General features: G+C 44.6%; 1 protein-coding gene across 4 annotated transcripts in view; it reads left to right on the top strand.

Moving 5' to 3' along the window:
• Positions 1-17,758, top strand: part of LOC148138675 (uncharacterized) — an 86,647-nt gene that overhangs the window by 56,953 nt on the left and 11,936 nt on the right. The window contains exons 3-4 of one of the 4 annotated variants that reach the window (XR_015753818.1): positions 13,254-13,310; positions 16,174-16,282. The exons of 2 other annotated variants lie outside the window; for them this stretch is intronic. Coding sequence is in view for 1 of the 2 variants with exons in the window: in XM_087981381.1 (XP_087837507.1) it covers positions 13,254-13,259 (6 nt within the window). In the remaining variant the exon portion in view is untranslated. Of the gene's footprint in view, positions 1-13,253; positions 14,131-16,173; positions 16,283-17,758 lie in introns of those variants that run through there. One more of the 4 variants, XM_087981381.1, reaches the window with a different exon arrangement.

Below are 17,758 nucleotides of genomic sequence, written 5' to 3'. Positions count from 1 at the left end.
GCCCAACCAGTCCACACCAAACTTCCGAAGAGTAACCTACCCAGACCTAACACTATGGGCAATTTAGTAGGCCAATCCACTGTTGCACTGCGGGAGGAAATCGAAGCACCCAGAGGAAACGCACACAGACACGGGGGGAATGTGCAAACTCCACACAGACTGTCACATGAGGCCGGCGTTGTGAGACAGCAGTGCTAACCACTGAGCCACAGTGCCGCTGTTGACGGTTACTGTAAAGTGGGAGGTATGTCGGGCCGTGATGGTTACTGTATATTGGGAGGTATGTCAGGGTGTGACGGTTATTGTACAGTGGGAGTTATGTCTGGCCGTGATGGTTACTGTATATTGGGAGGTATGTCGGGGTGTGACGGTTACTGTATAGTGGGTGTTATGTCAGGCTGTGAGGTTGCAGACTGTATGAGTTGTACAGAGTATGATTCTGCTTCTGACTGTGGCCCACTGCACCTCATGGATGCATCATCATTAGTTTCTCAATCTGTTTAAAGCCCAGGGGGCTACATATCATGGTGAGTGGAGTCTGTAAAATGTAAAGGTAGCCCCTGTTCCCCATAAGGACTGTGCAGTGACCATTCTTACTGATATATGAAATGGAGAGGTGTATCTGCAGCAGGCAGATCGGTGATGATGTGGTCAATTATATGTTTCCCTTTTATTGATTCCCCCATAACCTGCCGCAGAGCAGTTCAGCAGCCACAGGATGCAGCATCAATGCTGAGCACGATACTGACTATATACTACGGAGCTGTTCCCCTCTGCCTGGCTTGTCCTGTCAGTGTGACATACCCTAACAGAGAGGGTGGTGATGTTGCCTGGTATTAGTCCTGTTCACAGACTCCTGCTTTACAGATAATATCTGACTGTTGCTTGATTAGTCTGTTGGATATATACAACAGGTCACTTTTACATTTTGTATAATGAAGAGTTAATATCACTTTGATTCTTACATATTTTAAAATAAACCAAACATCATTTTTTAGTTGAAAACCGTTGAAGTGAACAATAATTGAATTACCAGAGCACACAGCTATTACACAATTCAGTGACTGTAGTAAACAGCTGATTGATGTTCAGATGAATGAACACACCATCTTGCAGGCAGCAAAGCTGTTGAAATGACTTTGAGGAAAAGCCTGAATTCAGACACAGTGTTACTGGCCCTCACCATGACCTCCAAAACACTGGCCATCTCCAGAATCTGTCCAGTGAGTTTCCAAACTGGAGCTGGGCAGTTACTGACATAATCCCTCACAGTAGACTAGTTAGAGACATACCTGAACAACGGAGAGATGTGAGTGGGGAAATCTGGTCAATGGACTAGCACATGGCGCTGATCCAGACCCAGTTCAACATTTGTAACAATGACCTGTAAACAGCCATGTCTTGCAAGTATATCTCTTCTGGTATGGCACCTAAATCTGTAATTCTGCACCTTGGACCTGATCCTGAATGAAGGTGTTATAAAGGTGATGGGCTCCTGCAGTACATGGCAACTTACATTGAATCCATCATAAACCATATCCAGTGTATGTTAGCCCCAACAATGTCAGTATCCAAACAGAATTGTGCAGCTCCATTGATGGCCAGCATCATCCCAGCCCAATGATCTTGTGTGTGAATTTAGTTGAAAATCTCTGTGTAAATGTTTGCAGCATTGTTCTAACTGTTAACAGCTAAAAATGTGTTGCTGGAAAAGCACAGCAGGTCAGGCAGCATGCAGGGAACAGGAGAATCGACGTTTCAGGCATAAGCCCTTCTTCAGGAATGAGGAAACTTTGTCCAGCAGGCACCCCAATATACCTCCCACTGTACAGTAACCGTCACACCCAGACATACCTCCCACTGTACAGTAACCGCCACACCCTGACATACCTCCCACTGTACAGTAACCATCACGGCCTGACATAACTCCTACTGTACAGAAACCATCATGGCCCGACATACCTCCTACTGTACAGTAACCATCACGGCCCGACATACCTGCCACTATACAGTAAAAGGTAGGGAGGAGGGACTTGGGGGAGGGGCATCGGAAATGCAATAGGTGGAAAGAGGTCAAGGTGAGGGTGAGGGTGATAGGTCAGACTGGGGTGGGGGCGGAGAGGTCAGGAAGAAGATTGCAGGTTAGGAAGACAGTGCTGAGTGCCCGAAACGTCGATTCTCCTGTTCCCTGGATGCTGCCTGTACTTCTGCGCTTTTCCAGCAACACATTTTCAGCTCTGATCTCCAGCATCTGCAGACCTCACTTTCTCCTCTAACTGTTAACAGCAAAGTGTCTTTACTGAAGTTTCAATAGCCTTTTATAATACCAACTTTTAGATTGTCCAATAAGCACAAAAGTCCCTGTACTTAATAATAATTTGGTCTTGGGTGTGGGAATGAGATTTATCATTTCAATGCTCCTTCCTGTGAGTTGTGCACTGTTTTCATCATAATGTTGTTATAAAAGTGAACGGAATAAATGGGTGGATTTTAGATTAGATTACGTTTCCACACTGTAATGTAATGTAATCTAAAATCCACCCATTTATTCCGTTCACTTTTATAACTATTATGATGAAAACAGTGCACAACTCACAGTAAGGAGCATTGAAATTATAAATCTCATTCCCACACCCAAGACCAAATTATTATTAAGTACAAGGACTTTGAAAATATACAATTATTTTCTCTTGTATTAATATTTTGAACTAATAGTTGACTCTCTTGCTCCTCAAATGCTGCCTGAACTGTTGTGCTTTTTTCAGAACCACACTTTTTGACTCTGATCTCCAGCATCCGCAGTCCTCACTTTCCCCCTGCGAATATTCACTCATAATCATTTTTGTGGTAACAATATCACTGTGTGATTAAACATGTTAGTCAGATATGAGTATATTTTCAATTGCCTCTGTCTGTCTCAGAGCTCAGTAATGTGTGATGTGACTGTCAGTGTCTGTGTGATGCTCGGTATGTAGGCCATGCCTCTGAGAGACTGTCCGATTGTTTCAACAGCACATCCCTTCAGCTGTTTACAACAAGTAGGTTACTGCCTGGACCCAACCAGCCAGAGCTCACAAAACCCAAAGTAAAGTGTCCAGAATTAGGCAGGTCTGGACAATATTTTTCATGCCAATTTATTCATGGAATATGATAAGGCTAGTATTTATTGCCAGTCCCTTGTTGCCCTTGAGAAGGTGGGCGTGAGCTGTCACATTGACCCGCTGCAGCCCATGTGCTGTAGATAGACTTACAACACCATTAGGGAGGAAGTTGAAACAGTGACACTGAAAGAACGGCTATATGCTTCCCAATCAGCTCGGCAAATGGCTTGGATTGGAACGTGAACATGGTGGTCCCATGTATCTGCTTCCCTTGTCCTTCTTGATGGTCGGGAGTTCAGAGTTACGTTGTAAGGAGCCTTGGCAAATTTCTGCAGAGCACCGTGTAGATGGCAGACATTGCTGCTTCTGAGTGTCAGTGGATGAGGGGTGAAGCTGCACTCATGCAGGCAAATGGAGGTATTTAATCACACACACATTCAACATGAGTCTTTTTGATGGGAGACAGGCTTTCTGAAATTTTGAGGTGAGTCATTCCTGTAGGATTTCTTGCCCCTGACATATTCTTGTAGCCAATGAATTAATATGTGTCAAAGTGTGACGCTGGAAAAGCACAATAGGTCAGACAGCACCTGAGGTACAGGAGAGTCGACGTTTTAGTATAAGCCCTTCACAGGACAGGGTAATGAAATTATGTGGTCTGTCCAGTTCTGGTTAACGGTAATCCCCGGGATATTGCTAGGTGGGTGTTCAGTGATGGTGGTGGCATTGAACATTAAATGATATGGTACACTTTTCTATTGTCAGAGGTAATCGTTGTCTGGCATGTGTGTAATGGAAATGGTACTTGTCACCGTTAAGCACACACCTGCATAGTTCCAGGACCTGTTGCATTTGGACCAGTATCTGAGTAAATCACGAATGGTGTTGAACATTGTCCAATCATTGGCCAACATCCCCAGTTGTGACTTTACTTGAGTAGGGGTGGTCATTTATGAAGCAGCTGAAAATTATTGGGCCTAGGGCAGAGAGAACTCTTACAGCCCACTGATGCTGTCCCTCTCTCTGAGCTAGGAAGCTTGCTTCTAGTTCCACCTGCTCCAAAGGTGTCTAACAACATATCTGAACAGAATAATGTTACACTATCTTCCCCAAGGAGCGAGAACTTGGTTAGCTCAATCAGTTGGACGGCTAGTTTGTAATGCAGATTAATGCCAACAGTGTGGGTTCAGTTCCAGCATTGAATGAGGTGCCTGAAAAGGGCTGTCTTACTCAACCTCTCCCTTGCTTGAGGCATGATGACTGTTCAGTTAAACTGCCGCTAGTCGCATCTATCTAACAAGAAAACAATCCTATCATCCTGTTGGTGTATGGTGCCCTGCCTTTCCATTTCTGGTCTACAGGTTTACTCAGAAACCCCTCCCCTGGGGACCTGCGGCGGAGCTGAGATGGCTGCTCCCCACCAACCCCAGCCACCTTCCTTTGTACCAGGTATAACTTCAGCTAGTGCAGACGATTCCTATTTGCTCCAATTTTGCTGTTAATCCAGGATATGACACTTGGTCAAATGCAGTTATGATGATGTTAAGTGCAGTCACTGTCACCTCAACTCGAGAATTCAGCTGTGTGTTCTCTTGTTGTACATGGTTAAACTAAGGCTTCAATGTGCCTAAGGGATGAGAGCCCAAACTGAGCTTCAGCGAGCAGGTTGGTGTTGAGGCAGTGCTGCTTGATCCCACTGTAGATGACATCTTCCATCACTTTATTAATGTTGGGAATTAGAGCAATGCTGCAGTCATTGATTGTCTGATGTTTTGTCTGTGTGTGTACAGGACACACCCTGATAGTTTCCCACATTGTCAGGTAGGTGCCAGTGATGTATCCCAGCAGGAAAAGCTTGAATGGAATGTTCTCAGGGCCCACAGCCTTTGCATTCCCCATCCCTTCAGCCGTTTGGAGTTACCACACACAGTGAATAGACCATCTGGAGAAGACTAAAATAGATCATCCCATCGACACTTTGGTCTGAACATTATTGTGAATGTTTCAGCCTTAGCTTTTCTATTGTTGTACTGGGCCCTTTCATCGTTGAGGAGGGTGATATTTGTGGATCCTACTCTTCCAGTGAGTTGTTTGATTGACCACACAATTCACGCTGATTGCATGCGTCAGGATTGCAGAAATTAAGTATGATTTGTTGGTTAGATCTGTCTGTCGCTGGCTGTTTACGCTACTTGGTGAGTAAGTGATCCTGTTTGGTAACGTCACTTCATTGTGAGGTATACCTGGTGCTGCTCTTGACCGGTCCTCCTGTGTTCCTCATAGAACACGGGTTTAACCCCTGGCCTGATGGTGAGGGTAAAGCGGAGCATATGCCAGGCAGTGACAGTGAAAATTGTGCTAGTGCTGTATTCTAGATCTCTTTGAAATCTTTACCATTTAGCATGGTGATAGTATTTCTCACATGTGCGCTCATGCATGTATGTACACACACAGGCACACACACTATTGGCAATGTAAAAGTGGGACTTTCTCTGTAGAAATACTGTATGCCCTGTCACCATTCCCAATATGGTCCTCGATCAATGTGCCTGCAGCCAGTAGTTTGGTGCGGATGAGGTCAAGTATGTTTCTGCCTGTCAGTCGTTCCCTCCCGATTCGGTGCAGCCCCAGTCCAGCTGCTATGTCCTTTTGGACCCGACCATCTCGATCAGCAATGCTGCTGCTGAGCCCCTCTTGGTGGTGGGGTTTGAAATGGCCCACCCAGTATACATTCCCCAGCTCATTCACTCTGTCAGTGCGTCCTCCAAGTGTTGTTCAATGTAGAGGGACACTGATCCACCAGCTCAGGCAGTGGAGTCATCAGGAGGTTTCCATTTCAGTGTTTGATCTGACACCATGAGGTTTCGTTATGTCACATTGTTGCTTGAGGATTCTGTTGAATGCCTCTCCCACATTTCGCCCTAGTCCCCAGACTTTAGGAAGGAGGGATTTCCAGTGTCTGCAGTGCTTTTAATTTTTGTCACTATCAATCGAATGGCCTCTTCTGTACTGTATGACACTCACTCTATGACTCATGTGATTGGACAATCCAGGTCTCACTCCTTCAGTTCCTCCAAGGACGCCTTGTCTATTCCACAGATTTCTACAATATTTTCTCTATTAAGACATTGCATAATTCTGTTTTTAAACTATCTACGTGTATCTCTGTATCTTTCCCTGTCATCTCCTCCAGCTGCTACATCCATTTGTATCTCAGTAACCCTCCGTATCTCCACAATCTTTATCTCATACTCCAGCCCCACCTCTCACTGTAAGTTCCGCCAGCCCCTGCACCCCGCCCTATCTCTCTAACATCCAGCTGCTACACCTCTCCCCATATCCTGTGAATGAATTATAAAATATCTCAATAACATGTTCTAGCATGCACAGGCCACGCTATCTCTCGACCACCTCCAGCCTTGCTTTCGCACCTCTATAACATCTCCAGCCTTGCTTTCGCATCTCTGTAACATGTCTAGCCTTGCTTTCTTCTCTCTGTAACATCGCCAGACTTGCTTTTGCATCTCTGTAACATCTCCAGCCTTGCTTTTCTATCACTGTAAAATCTCCAGCCTTGCTTTTCTATCACTGTAACATCTCCAGTCTTGCTTTCCTCTCTATCTGTAACATCTCCAGCCTTGCTATCCTCTCTCTCTGTAACATCTCCAGCCTTGCTTTCCTATCACTGTAACACCCCCAGCCTTGCTTTCCTCTCTCTGTAACATCTCCAGCCTTGCTTTCCTATCTCTATAACATCTCCAGCATTGCTTTCCTCTCTCTGTAACATTTCCAGCCTTGCTTTCCTATCTCTGTAACATCTCCACCTTGCTTTCCTCTCTCTGTAACACCCCCAGCCTTGCTTTCCTCTCTCTGTAACATCTCCAACCTTGCTTTCCTCTCTCTGTAACATCTCCTGCCTTGCTTTCCTCTCTCTGTAACATCTCCAGCCTTGCTTTCCTATCTCTGTAACATCTCCACCTTGCTTTCCTCTCTCTGTAACACCCCCAGCCTTGCTTTCCAATCTCTGAAACATCTCCAGCATTGCTTTCCTCTCTCTCTAACATATCCAGCCTTGCTTTCCTATCTCGGTAACATCTCAAGCCTTGCTTTCCTCTCTCTGTAACATCTCCTGCCTTGCTTTCCTCTCTCTGTAACACCCCCAGCCTTGCTTTCCTCTCTCTGCAACATCTCCAGCCTTGCTTTCCTATCTCTGTAACATCTCCAGCCTTACTTTCCTATCTCTGTAACACATCCAGCCTTGCTTTCCTCTCTCTGTAACATCTCCAGCCTTGCTTTCCTATCTCTGTAACACATCCAGCCTTACTTTCCATCTTGGTAACATCTCATGCCTTGCTTTCCTCTCTCTGTAACATCTCCAGCCTTGCTTTCCTATCTCTGTAACATCTCCAGCCTTGCTTTCCTATCTCTGTAACATCTCCACCTTGCTTTCCTCTCTCTGTAACACCCCCAGCCTTGCTTTCCTATCTCTGTAACATCTCCAGCATTGCTTTCCTCTCTCTCTAACATATCCAGCCTTGCTTTCCTATCTCGGTAACATCTCCTGCCTTGCTTTCCTCTCTCTGTAACACCCCCAGCCTTGCTTTCCTCTCTCTGCAACATCTCCAGCCTTGCTTTCCTATCTCTGTAACATCTCCAGCCTTGCTTTCCTATCTCTGTAACACATCCAGCCTTGCTTTCCTCTCTCTGTAACATCTCCAGCCTTGCTTTCCTATCTCTGTAACACATCCAGCCTTACTTTCCATCTTGGTAACATCTCATGCCTTGCTTTCCTCTCTCTGTAACATCTCCAGCCATGCTTTCCTCTCTCTGTAACATTGCCAGCCTTACTTTCCTCTCTCCCTGTAACATCTCTAGCCTTGCTTTCCTCTCTCTGTAACATCTCCAGCCTTGCTTTCCTCTCTCCCTGTAACATCTCTAGCCTTGCTTTCCTCTCTCTCTAACATCTCCAGCCTTGCTTTCCTCTCTCCCTGTAACATCTCCAGCCTTGCTTTCCTCTCTCCCTGTAACATCTCCAGCCTTGCTTTTCTCTCTCTGTAACATCTCCAACATTGTTTTCCTATCTCTCTGTAACATCTCTGGTCTCGCTAATCTCTGTCTCTGTAACATCACTGGCCTTGCTTTCCTTTCTCAGTAACATCTCTAGCCTTGCTTTCCTCTCTCTCTAACATCTCCAGCCTTGCTTTCCTATCTCTCTGTAATATCTCCAGCCTTACTTTCCTCTCTCCCTGTAACACCTCAAACATTGCTTTCCTCTTCCCTGTAACATCTCCAGCTTTGCTTTCCTATCTAACATCTCCAGCCTGGTTTCCTTCACACCTCAGTGAATTGGTTTTTACACACCTCAGTGAATTGGTTATATATTTGGTCCTACATCTTCATCTTTCTAGGGCTCTATAAAACATCCCCAGCAGTGTGCCTGTCATCGTTTGGAACCTCACCTCGACCCATAATGCCTCATTTGAAGACACGTCCAAGATATCGTCCCTCCTTACTGCAGTAACTGTTCTTTAATTAATTTTGCAACACCACCTCCTCTTTAACACCCTCTCCTGTCCTGACTATAGTTCCAGTACAACAGAATACTGAGTTGCTAGCCCTGACCTCCCTCAAATACGTCTCTGTGATGGCAAAAATATTCCACCTCCACATGTCGACTCATGCCATTGTCACTACAGTCTGTCTGATAATACTCTCAGCATTAATGTAAGCTGGAATATAACACCTAGAATACTCTGTGTATCGGAGTTTCTCAATCATTCACTATTTGTTATCAGGCTGCCCAAACCTTGAACCAAAATTGTAACTCTGGGACTGAATGAATATTTGTTGAATTGTAATTTCTTTTTAAAAAAAAATGTATTCATCAAGTGCAACTTTCCAGAACTGAGCAGTCAGCTCCACATACAATGAGTTTCTGATGGTTAATTTCCCGCTCAGTGTGCAGAGGGGCAGCCCTCAGTAATGGAGAAAATGAGGACTGCAGTTGATGGAGATCAGAGTCCAAAAGTGTGGTATTGGAAAAGCACAGCATGTCAGGCAGCATCCGAGGAGCAGGAGAGTCGATAGTTCGGGCATGAGCTCTTTATCAGGAAGGCATTGGTGCATTCCCTTTTTTTTGATTCCGTGATTTGCAGGATGTTGGGAACCATAGTTACTCAGCAAGGCAGCACTGTATATAGCATGAAAAGGAAAGCAGTCAATCAATTGGTTGGATAGGTTGAGGGGAAATAGAGACTGATTGAAGTACAAACATAAGGATGGATAAATCCCCTGGGCCAGGTGGGGTATACACAAGGTTACTCCAGGAGGTGATGGAAGAGATTGGTGTGACTTTGGTAATAATATATGCGTCTTCACTGTTCACTAGAGTAGTGCCAGATGTTTGGGGGGTGGCAAATGTTATCCCCTTGTTCAGGGGAGGGAATAGGGATAACCCTGGGAATGATAGAACAGTCAGTCTTACACCAGTGGAGGGCAAAGTATTGGAGATGATTCTGAGAGACAGGATTTACAATTACTTAAAAAAAACCATAGTATGATCAGAGTTAGTCAGCATGGCTTTTTGAAAAGCAGGTCATGCCTCACAAACCTTAGTGAATTCTTTGAAGTTGTGAAAAAAACATGTTGATGAAGATAGACCAGTAGATGTGGTGAACACGAATTTTAGAAGGCGTTTGATAAGGTTCCCCGTTGTGGGCTCATTCAGAAGGTAAGGAGGCATGGGATGCAGGGAAATTTGGCTCTCTGGATACGGGCGTGGCTGGCCCATAGAAGACAGAGGGTGGTAGCAGATGGAAAGTATTCAGCCTGGAGCTCAGTGAGCAGTGGCGTTCCACAGGGATCGGTTCTGGGGCCTGTGCTCTTAGTGATTTTTATAAATGACTTTGATGAGGAAGTGGAATGGTGGGTTAGAAAGTTTGCCGGTGACATGAAGGTTGATGGAGTTCTGGATAGTGTGGTGGGTTGTTGTAGTTTGCAACAAGACATTGACAAGATACAGAGCTGGGCTAATAAGTGGCAGATAGAGTTTAACCGTTAAAAGTGTGAATTGATTTAATTTGGAAAGGTTGCATTTGCATACAGGATACAGGGTTAAAGGCAGAATTCTTGGTAGTGTGGAGCAACAGAGGGATCTTGGGGTCCATGTCCATAGTTTCCTCAGTGTTGCCACCGACGTTGTTAAGGTTGTTAAGGAGGTGTATGGTGTGTTGGCTTTCATTATGGGGGATTGTGTTTAAGAGTGGCGAGGTTAATGCTTAGGTCAATAAAGCTGCGGTTCAACCACACTAGGAGTATTGTGTTCAGATCTGGTTGCCTCAGTATAGGAAACATGTGGAAGCCTCAGACAGTGTGTAGAGGAGATTTACCAGGATGCTGCCAGGACTGAAGGACACATCTTAGGGAGAAAGTTTGAAGGAGCTGGGGCTTTTCTCCCTGGAGCGAAGAAGGATGAGAGGTAACTTGATAGAGGTGTACAAGATGTTGAGAGACATAGATAGATTGGATAGCCAAAGTCTTTTCCCATGGCAGAAGTGGCTATCAACAAGGGGCATAATTTTAAGTTGATTGGAGAAAGATTTCGGGGACTGTCAGAGATAGGTTCTTTACACAGAAAGTGGTGGGGGCGGAATGCACCACCAGTGGTGGTAGTAGAATCAGATACATTAGAGATATTTAAGAAGACTCTTGGATAGGCACATGGAAGTTAGTCCATTGAAGGTTATGTAGGTTAGTCTGATCTTAGAGTAGGATAAAAGGCTGCCAAAACATTGAGAGCTGTGCTGTACACTGTGCTGTACTGTACTATGTTTCAAGTTTCACTCAGTTTGTGGATTCTCGTCGGTTGGTGAATGTGGGAGGAAGTGAGGCGGGTGAGGGAGTGAGGTGTGTGAGGTCAGGAATCTGGGGTGGGGCGTTAGACCAAGACTTCCAGTTTTGCTGTGCTTTGTTACATTCGCCTTGGTCTAACCAATATGTGAGGTTTCCAAGACCAGACAAAATCCACCAAGTTCAGTTATTAAAACGATTCTTGGCTTGCCACTTGCTCCTGGTTTCTTCAGATACATTCTGTTGGATGACCTATAATTAGTATCTGAGTATCCACAGGCATGTACAATTTTATTTTGATCCTGGTTAATGTGAAGGTACATTTAGTGGATATAGTTTCAGAGGGTTCACTGTGAAACACAAGATGCTGCAATAGACTGCCAATTGTGAACATTTTCACCCAGTGTCTGGTCCAGGGGGCAGATGTATGGAATCTGGAGGTCATGCCAGATGTCATCACCATAGTAACGTGTGCGATGTGATTATTTCACTCCATGTCCATACATCTCCTCCCTGGGCCAGGCTCTGACTGATGATGAATTTATAAGGCATGGTTCCTGGTCAGTCATTGATATCTAATTTAGACAGCATTTGTACATACACTGAGAGCAGTGATAGCCTGTTGGCTAGTTTCGTCCTGCTCAAGGCGGATCCCAAATGAATCTCTGTCAGAGAATGTTTGAATGACTGCCCTGACCCAGGTTGGAAACTGTCTGGTCAGATTCAGGAGCAGGCCAGTGTCTCACTCAGTGCCACAGGCAGCTGTGAGGTCCAGTAGCACTGTACCTGAATTCAGGCCTTTTGGAATCCACTTTTAATGTTGGTCATGATGCAAAGTCATTGGTTTACTGATCTGAACAATGATCAGGAGCTTGCCATGTTTGTGAATTGTGCAATAATAAGATATGAGCTACAATTATTCAACTGAACAATAACTGCATCATCTCTGAAAACAATTAAGTTGATTCTTTATTGATGGAATTAAAATATAAACACGAAAAACCTTTTATTATACAAAAGTTAGGAATCACATTTTGTTTTGTATTGAAAATGAACATGTCTGGCTATTTTGGTGATCACAATTACACATTGAATCTCAGTATTCAAATACATACATTGTCGCTCTATCATTTACAAAGTGGCTGACCTCTAACTGATTACATATTCAGATTGAACAAATGATTGAAAAATCAAATAGACTTACAACTCTTACACATTTAAATATAATCAATCGATTTAATTTCTCACCTGAAATATGTGAGCTTCAGCTATTTGCCAACAATTCTATTAGTTTTAAAATGATGGAAAAGGATAGACTAGATGTAAATGTTAATGTTCTAAACTGGAGAAATGCCAATTTTGATGTTATTAGGCAATAACTTTCAAAAGCTGATGGCAGCAGATGTTCACAGGAAAAGGGATGGCTGGAAAATGGAAAGCCTTCAGAAATGAGATAACGAGAGTCCAGAGACAATATATTCCTGTTAGGATGAAAGGAAAGGCTGGTAGGTATAGAGAATGCTGAATGACTAATGAAATTGAGGGTCTGGTTAAGAAAAAAGAAGAAGCATATATGACAGGTACAGGCAGGATAGGTCGAGTGAATCCTTAGAAGAGTATACTAGAGGAGTATACTAGAGAGGGAAGTCAGGAAATCAAAAAGGGGACATGAGATAGTTTTGGCAAATAGATTTAGGGAGAATCCAAAAGGACTTTACAAATACATTGAGGACGAAAGGGTAAATAGGGAGAGAATAGAGCTCTCAAAGTTCAGCAAGACAGCCTTTGTGTGTAGCTGCAGGACTGAGGGGAGGTACTAAATGAGTATTTTGTATCAGTGTTTACTCAGGAGAAGGACATGGGCGATGTAGATATACAGAGAAATAGATGGTGACATCTTTAAAAATGTTCATATTACAGAGGAGGAAGTGCTGATGTCTTGAAATGCATAAAAGTGGATAAATCTCCAGGACCCGATCGATCAGGTGTAGCCTAGAACTCTGTGGGAAGCTAGAGAACTGATTGCTGGGCCTCTTGCTGAGATACTTGTACCATTGAGATACAAGTGAGGTGCCAGAGACTGGAGATTGGCGAACGTGGTGCCACTGTTTAAGAAAAGTGGTAAGGACAAGCCAGGGAACTACAGACCAGTGAGACTGACGTCAGTGGAGGGCATGTTGTTGCAGGGAATCCTGAGGGACAGGATGAACATGTATTTAAAAAGGCAAAGACTGATTAGGGATAGTCAATGTGTCTTTGTGTGTGGAAAATGATGTCTCACTAACTTGATTGAATTTTTTGCAGAAGTAACAAAGAGGATTGATGAGAGCAGAGCGGTGGACGTGATCTATATGGACTTCAGTAAGGCATTCGATAAGGTTCCTCATTGGAAACTGTTTAGCAAGGTTAGATTTCATTGGAGTACAGGAAGAACTAGCCAGTTAGATACAGAACTAGCTAAAGGTAGAAGACAGAGGCTGGTGGTGGAGTGTTGTTTTTCAGATTGGAGGCATGTGACCAGTGGAGTGTCAGAAGGATCGGTGCTGGGTCCACTACTTTTTGTCATTTATATAAATGATTTGCGTGTGAGTATAAGAGGTATAGTTAACAAATTTGCTGATGACACCAAAATTGGAGGTGTACTGGACAGCGAAGAAGGTTACCTCAGATTACAAGAGGATCTTGATCATATGGGCCAATGGGCTGAGGAGTGGCAGATGGAGTTTAATTTAGATAAATGTGAGATGCTGCATTTTGGGAAGGTAAATCTTAGCAGGACTAATATTCTTAATGGTGAGGTCCAATGGAGTGTTGCTGATCAAAGAAACCTTGTTCCTTGTAAGTGGAGGAACAGGTAGGTAGGTTAGTGAAGAAAGCATTTGGTATGCTTTCCTTAATTGGTCAGAGCATGGAGTACAGGAGTTGTGAGGTCATGTTGCATCTGTGCAGGACATTGGTTAGGCGACTTTTGGAATATTGCATGCAATTCTGTTCCCCTTCATATCGGTAGGATGTTGTGAATCTTGAAAGTGTTCTAAGAAGATTTACAAGGATGTTGCCAAGGTTGGAGGGTTTGAGCTATAGCTGGTGGTTGAATGGGCTATGACTATTTTCCCTGGAATGTTGGAGACTGAGGGGTGACCTTAAAGAGGTTTATAAAATCATGAGCTGAAAATGTGTTGCTGGAACAGCGCAGCAGGTCAGACAGCATCCAGGGAACAGGAGAATCGACATTTCGGGCATAAGCCCTCCTTCAGGAATGAAGAAGGTGTGTCCAGCAGGCTAAGATAAAAGGTAGGGAGGAGGGACTTGGGGGAGGGGCGTTGGAAATGTGATAGGTGGAAAAAGGTCAAGGTGAGGGTGATAGGTCAGAGTGGGGTGGGGGGGGAGAGGTCAGGAAGAAGATTGCAGGTGAGGAAGGCGGTGCTGAGTTTGAGGGATTTGACTGAGACAAGGTGGGGGGAGGGATAATGAGGAAACTGGTGAAATCCGAGTTCATCCCTTGTGGTTGGAGGGTTCCTAGGCGGTTCCACACGCCCCACCAACCCAACCTCCACTCCCGGCACCTTCCCCTGCAACCGCAGGAGGTGCAAGACTTGCGCCCACACCTCCCCCCTCACTTCCCTCCAAGGCCCCAAAGGAAACTTCCATATCCGCCACAAATTCACCTGTACCTCCACACACATCATCTATTGCATCCGCTGCACCCGATGTGGCCTCCTCTATATTGGGGAGACAGGCCGCCTACTTGCGGAGCATTTCAGAGAACACCTCTGGGGCACCCGGACCAACCAACCCAACCACCCTGTGGCTCAACACTTCAACTCCCCCTCCCACTCCGCCAAGGATATGCAGGTCTTTGGACTCCTCCATCACCAGACCACAACAACACGACGGTTGGAGGAAGAGCGCTTCATCTTCCGCCTAGGAACCCTCCAAACACAAGGGATGAACTCGGATTTCACCAGTTTCCTCATTACCCCTCCCCCCACCTTGTCTCAGTCAAATCCCTCAAACTCAGCACCGCCTTCCTCACCTGCAATCTTCTTCCTGACCTCTCCGCCCCCACCCCACTCTGACCTATCACCCTCACCTTGACCTCTTTCCACCTATCGTATTTCCAACGCCCCTCCCCCAAGTCCCTCCTCCCTACCATTTATCTTAGCCTGCTGGACACACTTTCCTCATTCCTGAAGAAGGGCTTATGCCCGAAACGTTGATTCTCCTGTTCCCTGGATGCTGTCTGACCTGCTGCGCTGTTCCAGCAACACATTTTCAGCTCTGATCTCCAGCATCTGCAGACCTCACTTTCTCCTATAAAATCATGAGGGCCATGAATGGGGAGATAGACAAGGTCCCTGGTGTGGGGGAGTCCAGAACTAGAGGGCATAGGTTTAGGTTGGGAAGGAAAAATATAAAAGAGATTTAAGGTGCAACCTTTTCCCACAGAGAGTGGTTTGTGTATGGAATGAGCTGCCAGAGGAAGTGGTGGAAGTTAGTAGAATTGCAACATTTAGATGGTGTCTGGATAGGTATATGAATAGAAAGGATTTAGAGGGATATGGGCTGAGTGATGGCAGGTGGGACTCGATTGGTTTGTGTTATCTGGTCGGCATGGACGGGTTGGACCGAAGGAACTTTTTCCATGCTGTACATCTCTTTGACTCTGTGACTGTAATTTAGAAATGACAATAATTTGATATGTACTGTCAAATAAATGGTTTATATCATTAAATTGTAGTATACAATAGTTGAAATCTTGCTATTTTTAGAATGAATGATAAAGAACAAAGAACGTTCCAGCACAGGAACAGAACCTTTGGCCCTCCTAGCCTGTGCTGATCCAGATCCTCCTATTTTCTAAACGTGCCACCTATTTTCTAAGAGAATGTATCCCTCTGCTGCCTGCCCATTCATGTATCTGTCAGATACATCTTAGATAACGCTATTGTACCTGCCCCGATCTCCTCTGCTGGTAACACGTTCCAGGCTGCCACCGCCCTATGTGTAAAGAACTTCCCACATATATCTACCCTAAACCCTTCCCCTCTCACTTTGAACTCATGATGCCTAGTAATTGAGTTCCAAAATCTGGGGAAAAAGCTTCTTGCTATCCACCCTGTCTGTATCACTCTTGATTTTGTAGATTTCAATCAGGTCCCCCTCAACCATTGTCTTTAAAATTAAAATAATCCTAATCTACTCAATCTTTCTTCATAACCAGCACCCTCCATACGAGGCAACATCCTGGTGAACCTACTCTGCACTCTATTCAAAGCATCCACATCCTTTTGGTAACGTGGTGACCAGAAATATATGCAGTATTTCAAATGCAGTGATACCAAAGTCCTATGCAACTGTAACATGACCTGTCAACGTTTGGACTCAACAGCTGATCCAATGAAGGAAAGCATGCTTTATGTTGCCTTGACCAGTTTACTGACCTGCGTTGCCACCTTCAGGAAACAATGGACCCAGGTCTCACTGTATGTCAATTTTCCCCAGGACTTTTCCGTTTACTGTATTGTTGCTCTTGAACTGGATCTTCCAAAATGCATCGCCTCGCATTTGCCCAGTCTGAACTCAATCTGGCATTTCTGTGCCCATCTCTCCAATCTATTTATATTCTGCTGCATTCTCTGACATTCCCCTTCACTATCTGCTACTCCACCAGTCTTGGTGTCATCTGCAAACTTGCTAATCAGGCAACCGATACCTTCCTCCAAATCATTGACATATATCACAAACAACAGTGGTCCCAGCACAGATCGCTGTTGCATACCACTGGTCATAGGTCTCCATTTTGAGAAATCCCCTTCCCCTACTACTCTCTGTCTCCTGTTGGCCAGCCAGTTCTCTATCCATCTAGATAAAACATCCTGGACCCCATGCGGCATCACCTTCTCCATCAGCCTACCCTGAGAACCTAATAAAACACCTTACTCAAGTCCCTCAGTATCTTCTCCAGAAGCTTCCCTACCACTGATCTGAGGCTCGCCAGTCTATAAATACCTGGATAATTCCCGCTATCCTTCTTAAACAAGGAGACAGCATGAGCAATGCTCCAGTACTCCGGGACCTCACCCATATACAAGGGTCCTGCAAAGATATTTGTTAAAGCCCCAGTTATTTCCTCACTCACATCCCTCAGTAACCTGTGGTAGATCTCATCCAGACTTCGGAGCTTGTCTACATTTCTACCGTTTAGAATATCCAAAACTTCCTCCCTCTTTATGTCGACTTGACCCAGAGTATGCAAAGATCTATCCCTAACCTCAACATCCATCATGTCCCTCTCCTTGGTGAATACAGATGCAAAGTACTCGCTAAGAATCTCACCCATTTTCTCTGACTCCATGCATAACTTTCTTCCTTTGTCCTGTGTGGGCCAAACAGTTCTCGAGTTATCCTCTTGTTGCTTAGATATGAAAGTCTTTGGTATTTTCCTCAACCCTGTTTGCTAAAGATATCTCATGACCACTTTTAGCCCTCTTAATTCCTCAATATTTACTGTGAAATGTGGTTTGTGTAAAGAAAATGAACATTTGTTCGTGCGAGTGGGAACTCAGACCTTTTCAAACTGTTTTGTGCCAAAAAATGTTTGAAATCTGCCTCAGTGCAAATAAAAAGCAAGAGAAGAAACATCTTGGGAAGAGTAATTTTCAGCCACTGTCCCCCCAAAGTACTTCTGAGGTAGAATATAGTGAGGGCTTGTAACAGGGGCACAATTTTAACGATAGATGTTTTGAACATGCAAATTGACTCAATTAATCAACTTGACAGTGATATCCTTGAATAAAAATTTATGG

The sequence above is a fragment of the Chiloscyllium plagiosum genome, unplaced genomic scaffold, assembly GCF_037043375.1.
Source record: "Chiloscyllium plagiosum isolate Xiang-an unplaced genomic scaffold, Cpla_swu_hap1 HiC_scaffold_39, whole genome shotgun sequence".
In the NCBI taxonomy this organism is placed as follows: Eukaryota; Metazoa; Chordata; class Chondrichthyes; order Orectolobiformes; family Hemiscylliidae; genus Chiloscyllium; species Chiloscyllium plagiosum.
The sequence above is the reverse complement of the archived record's forward strand: the minus strand, read 5'-3'. Positions and strand labels throughout refer to the sequence as shown.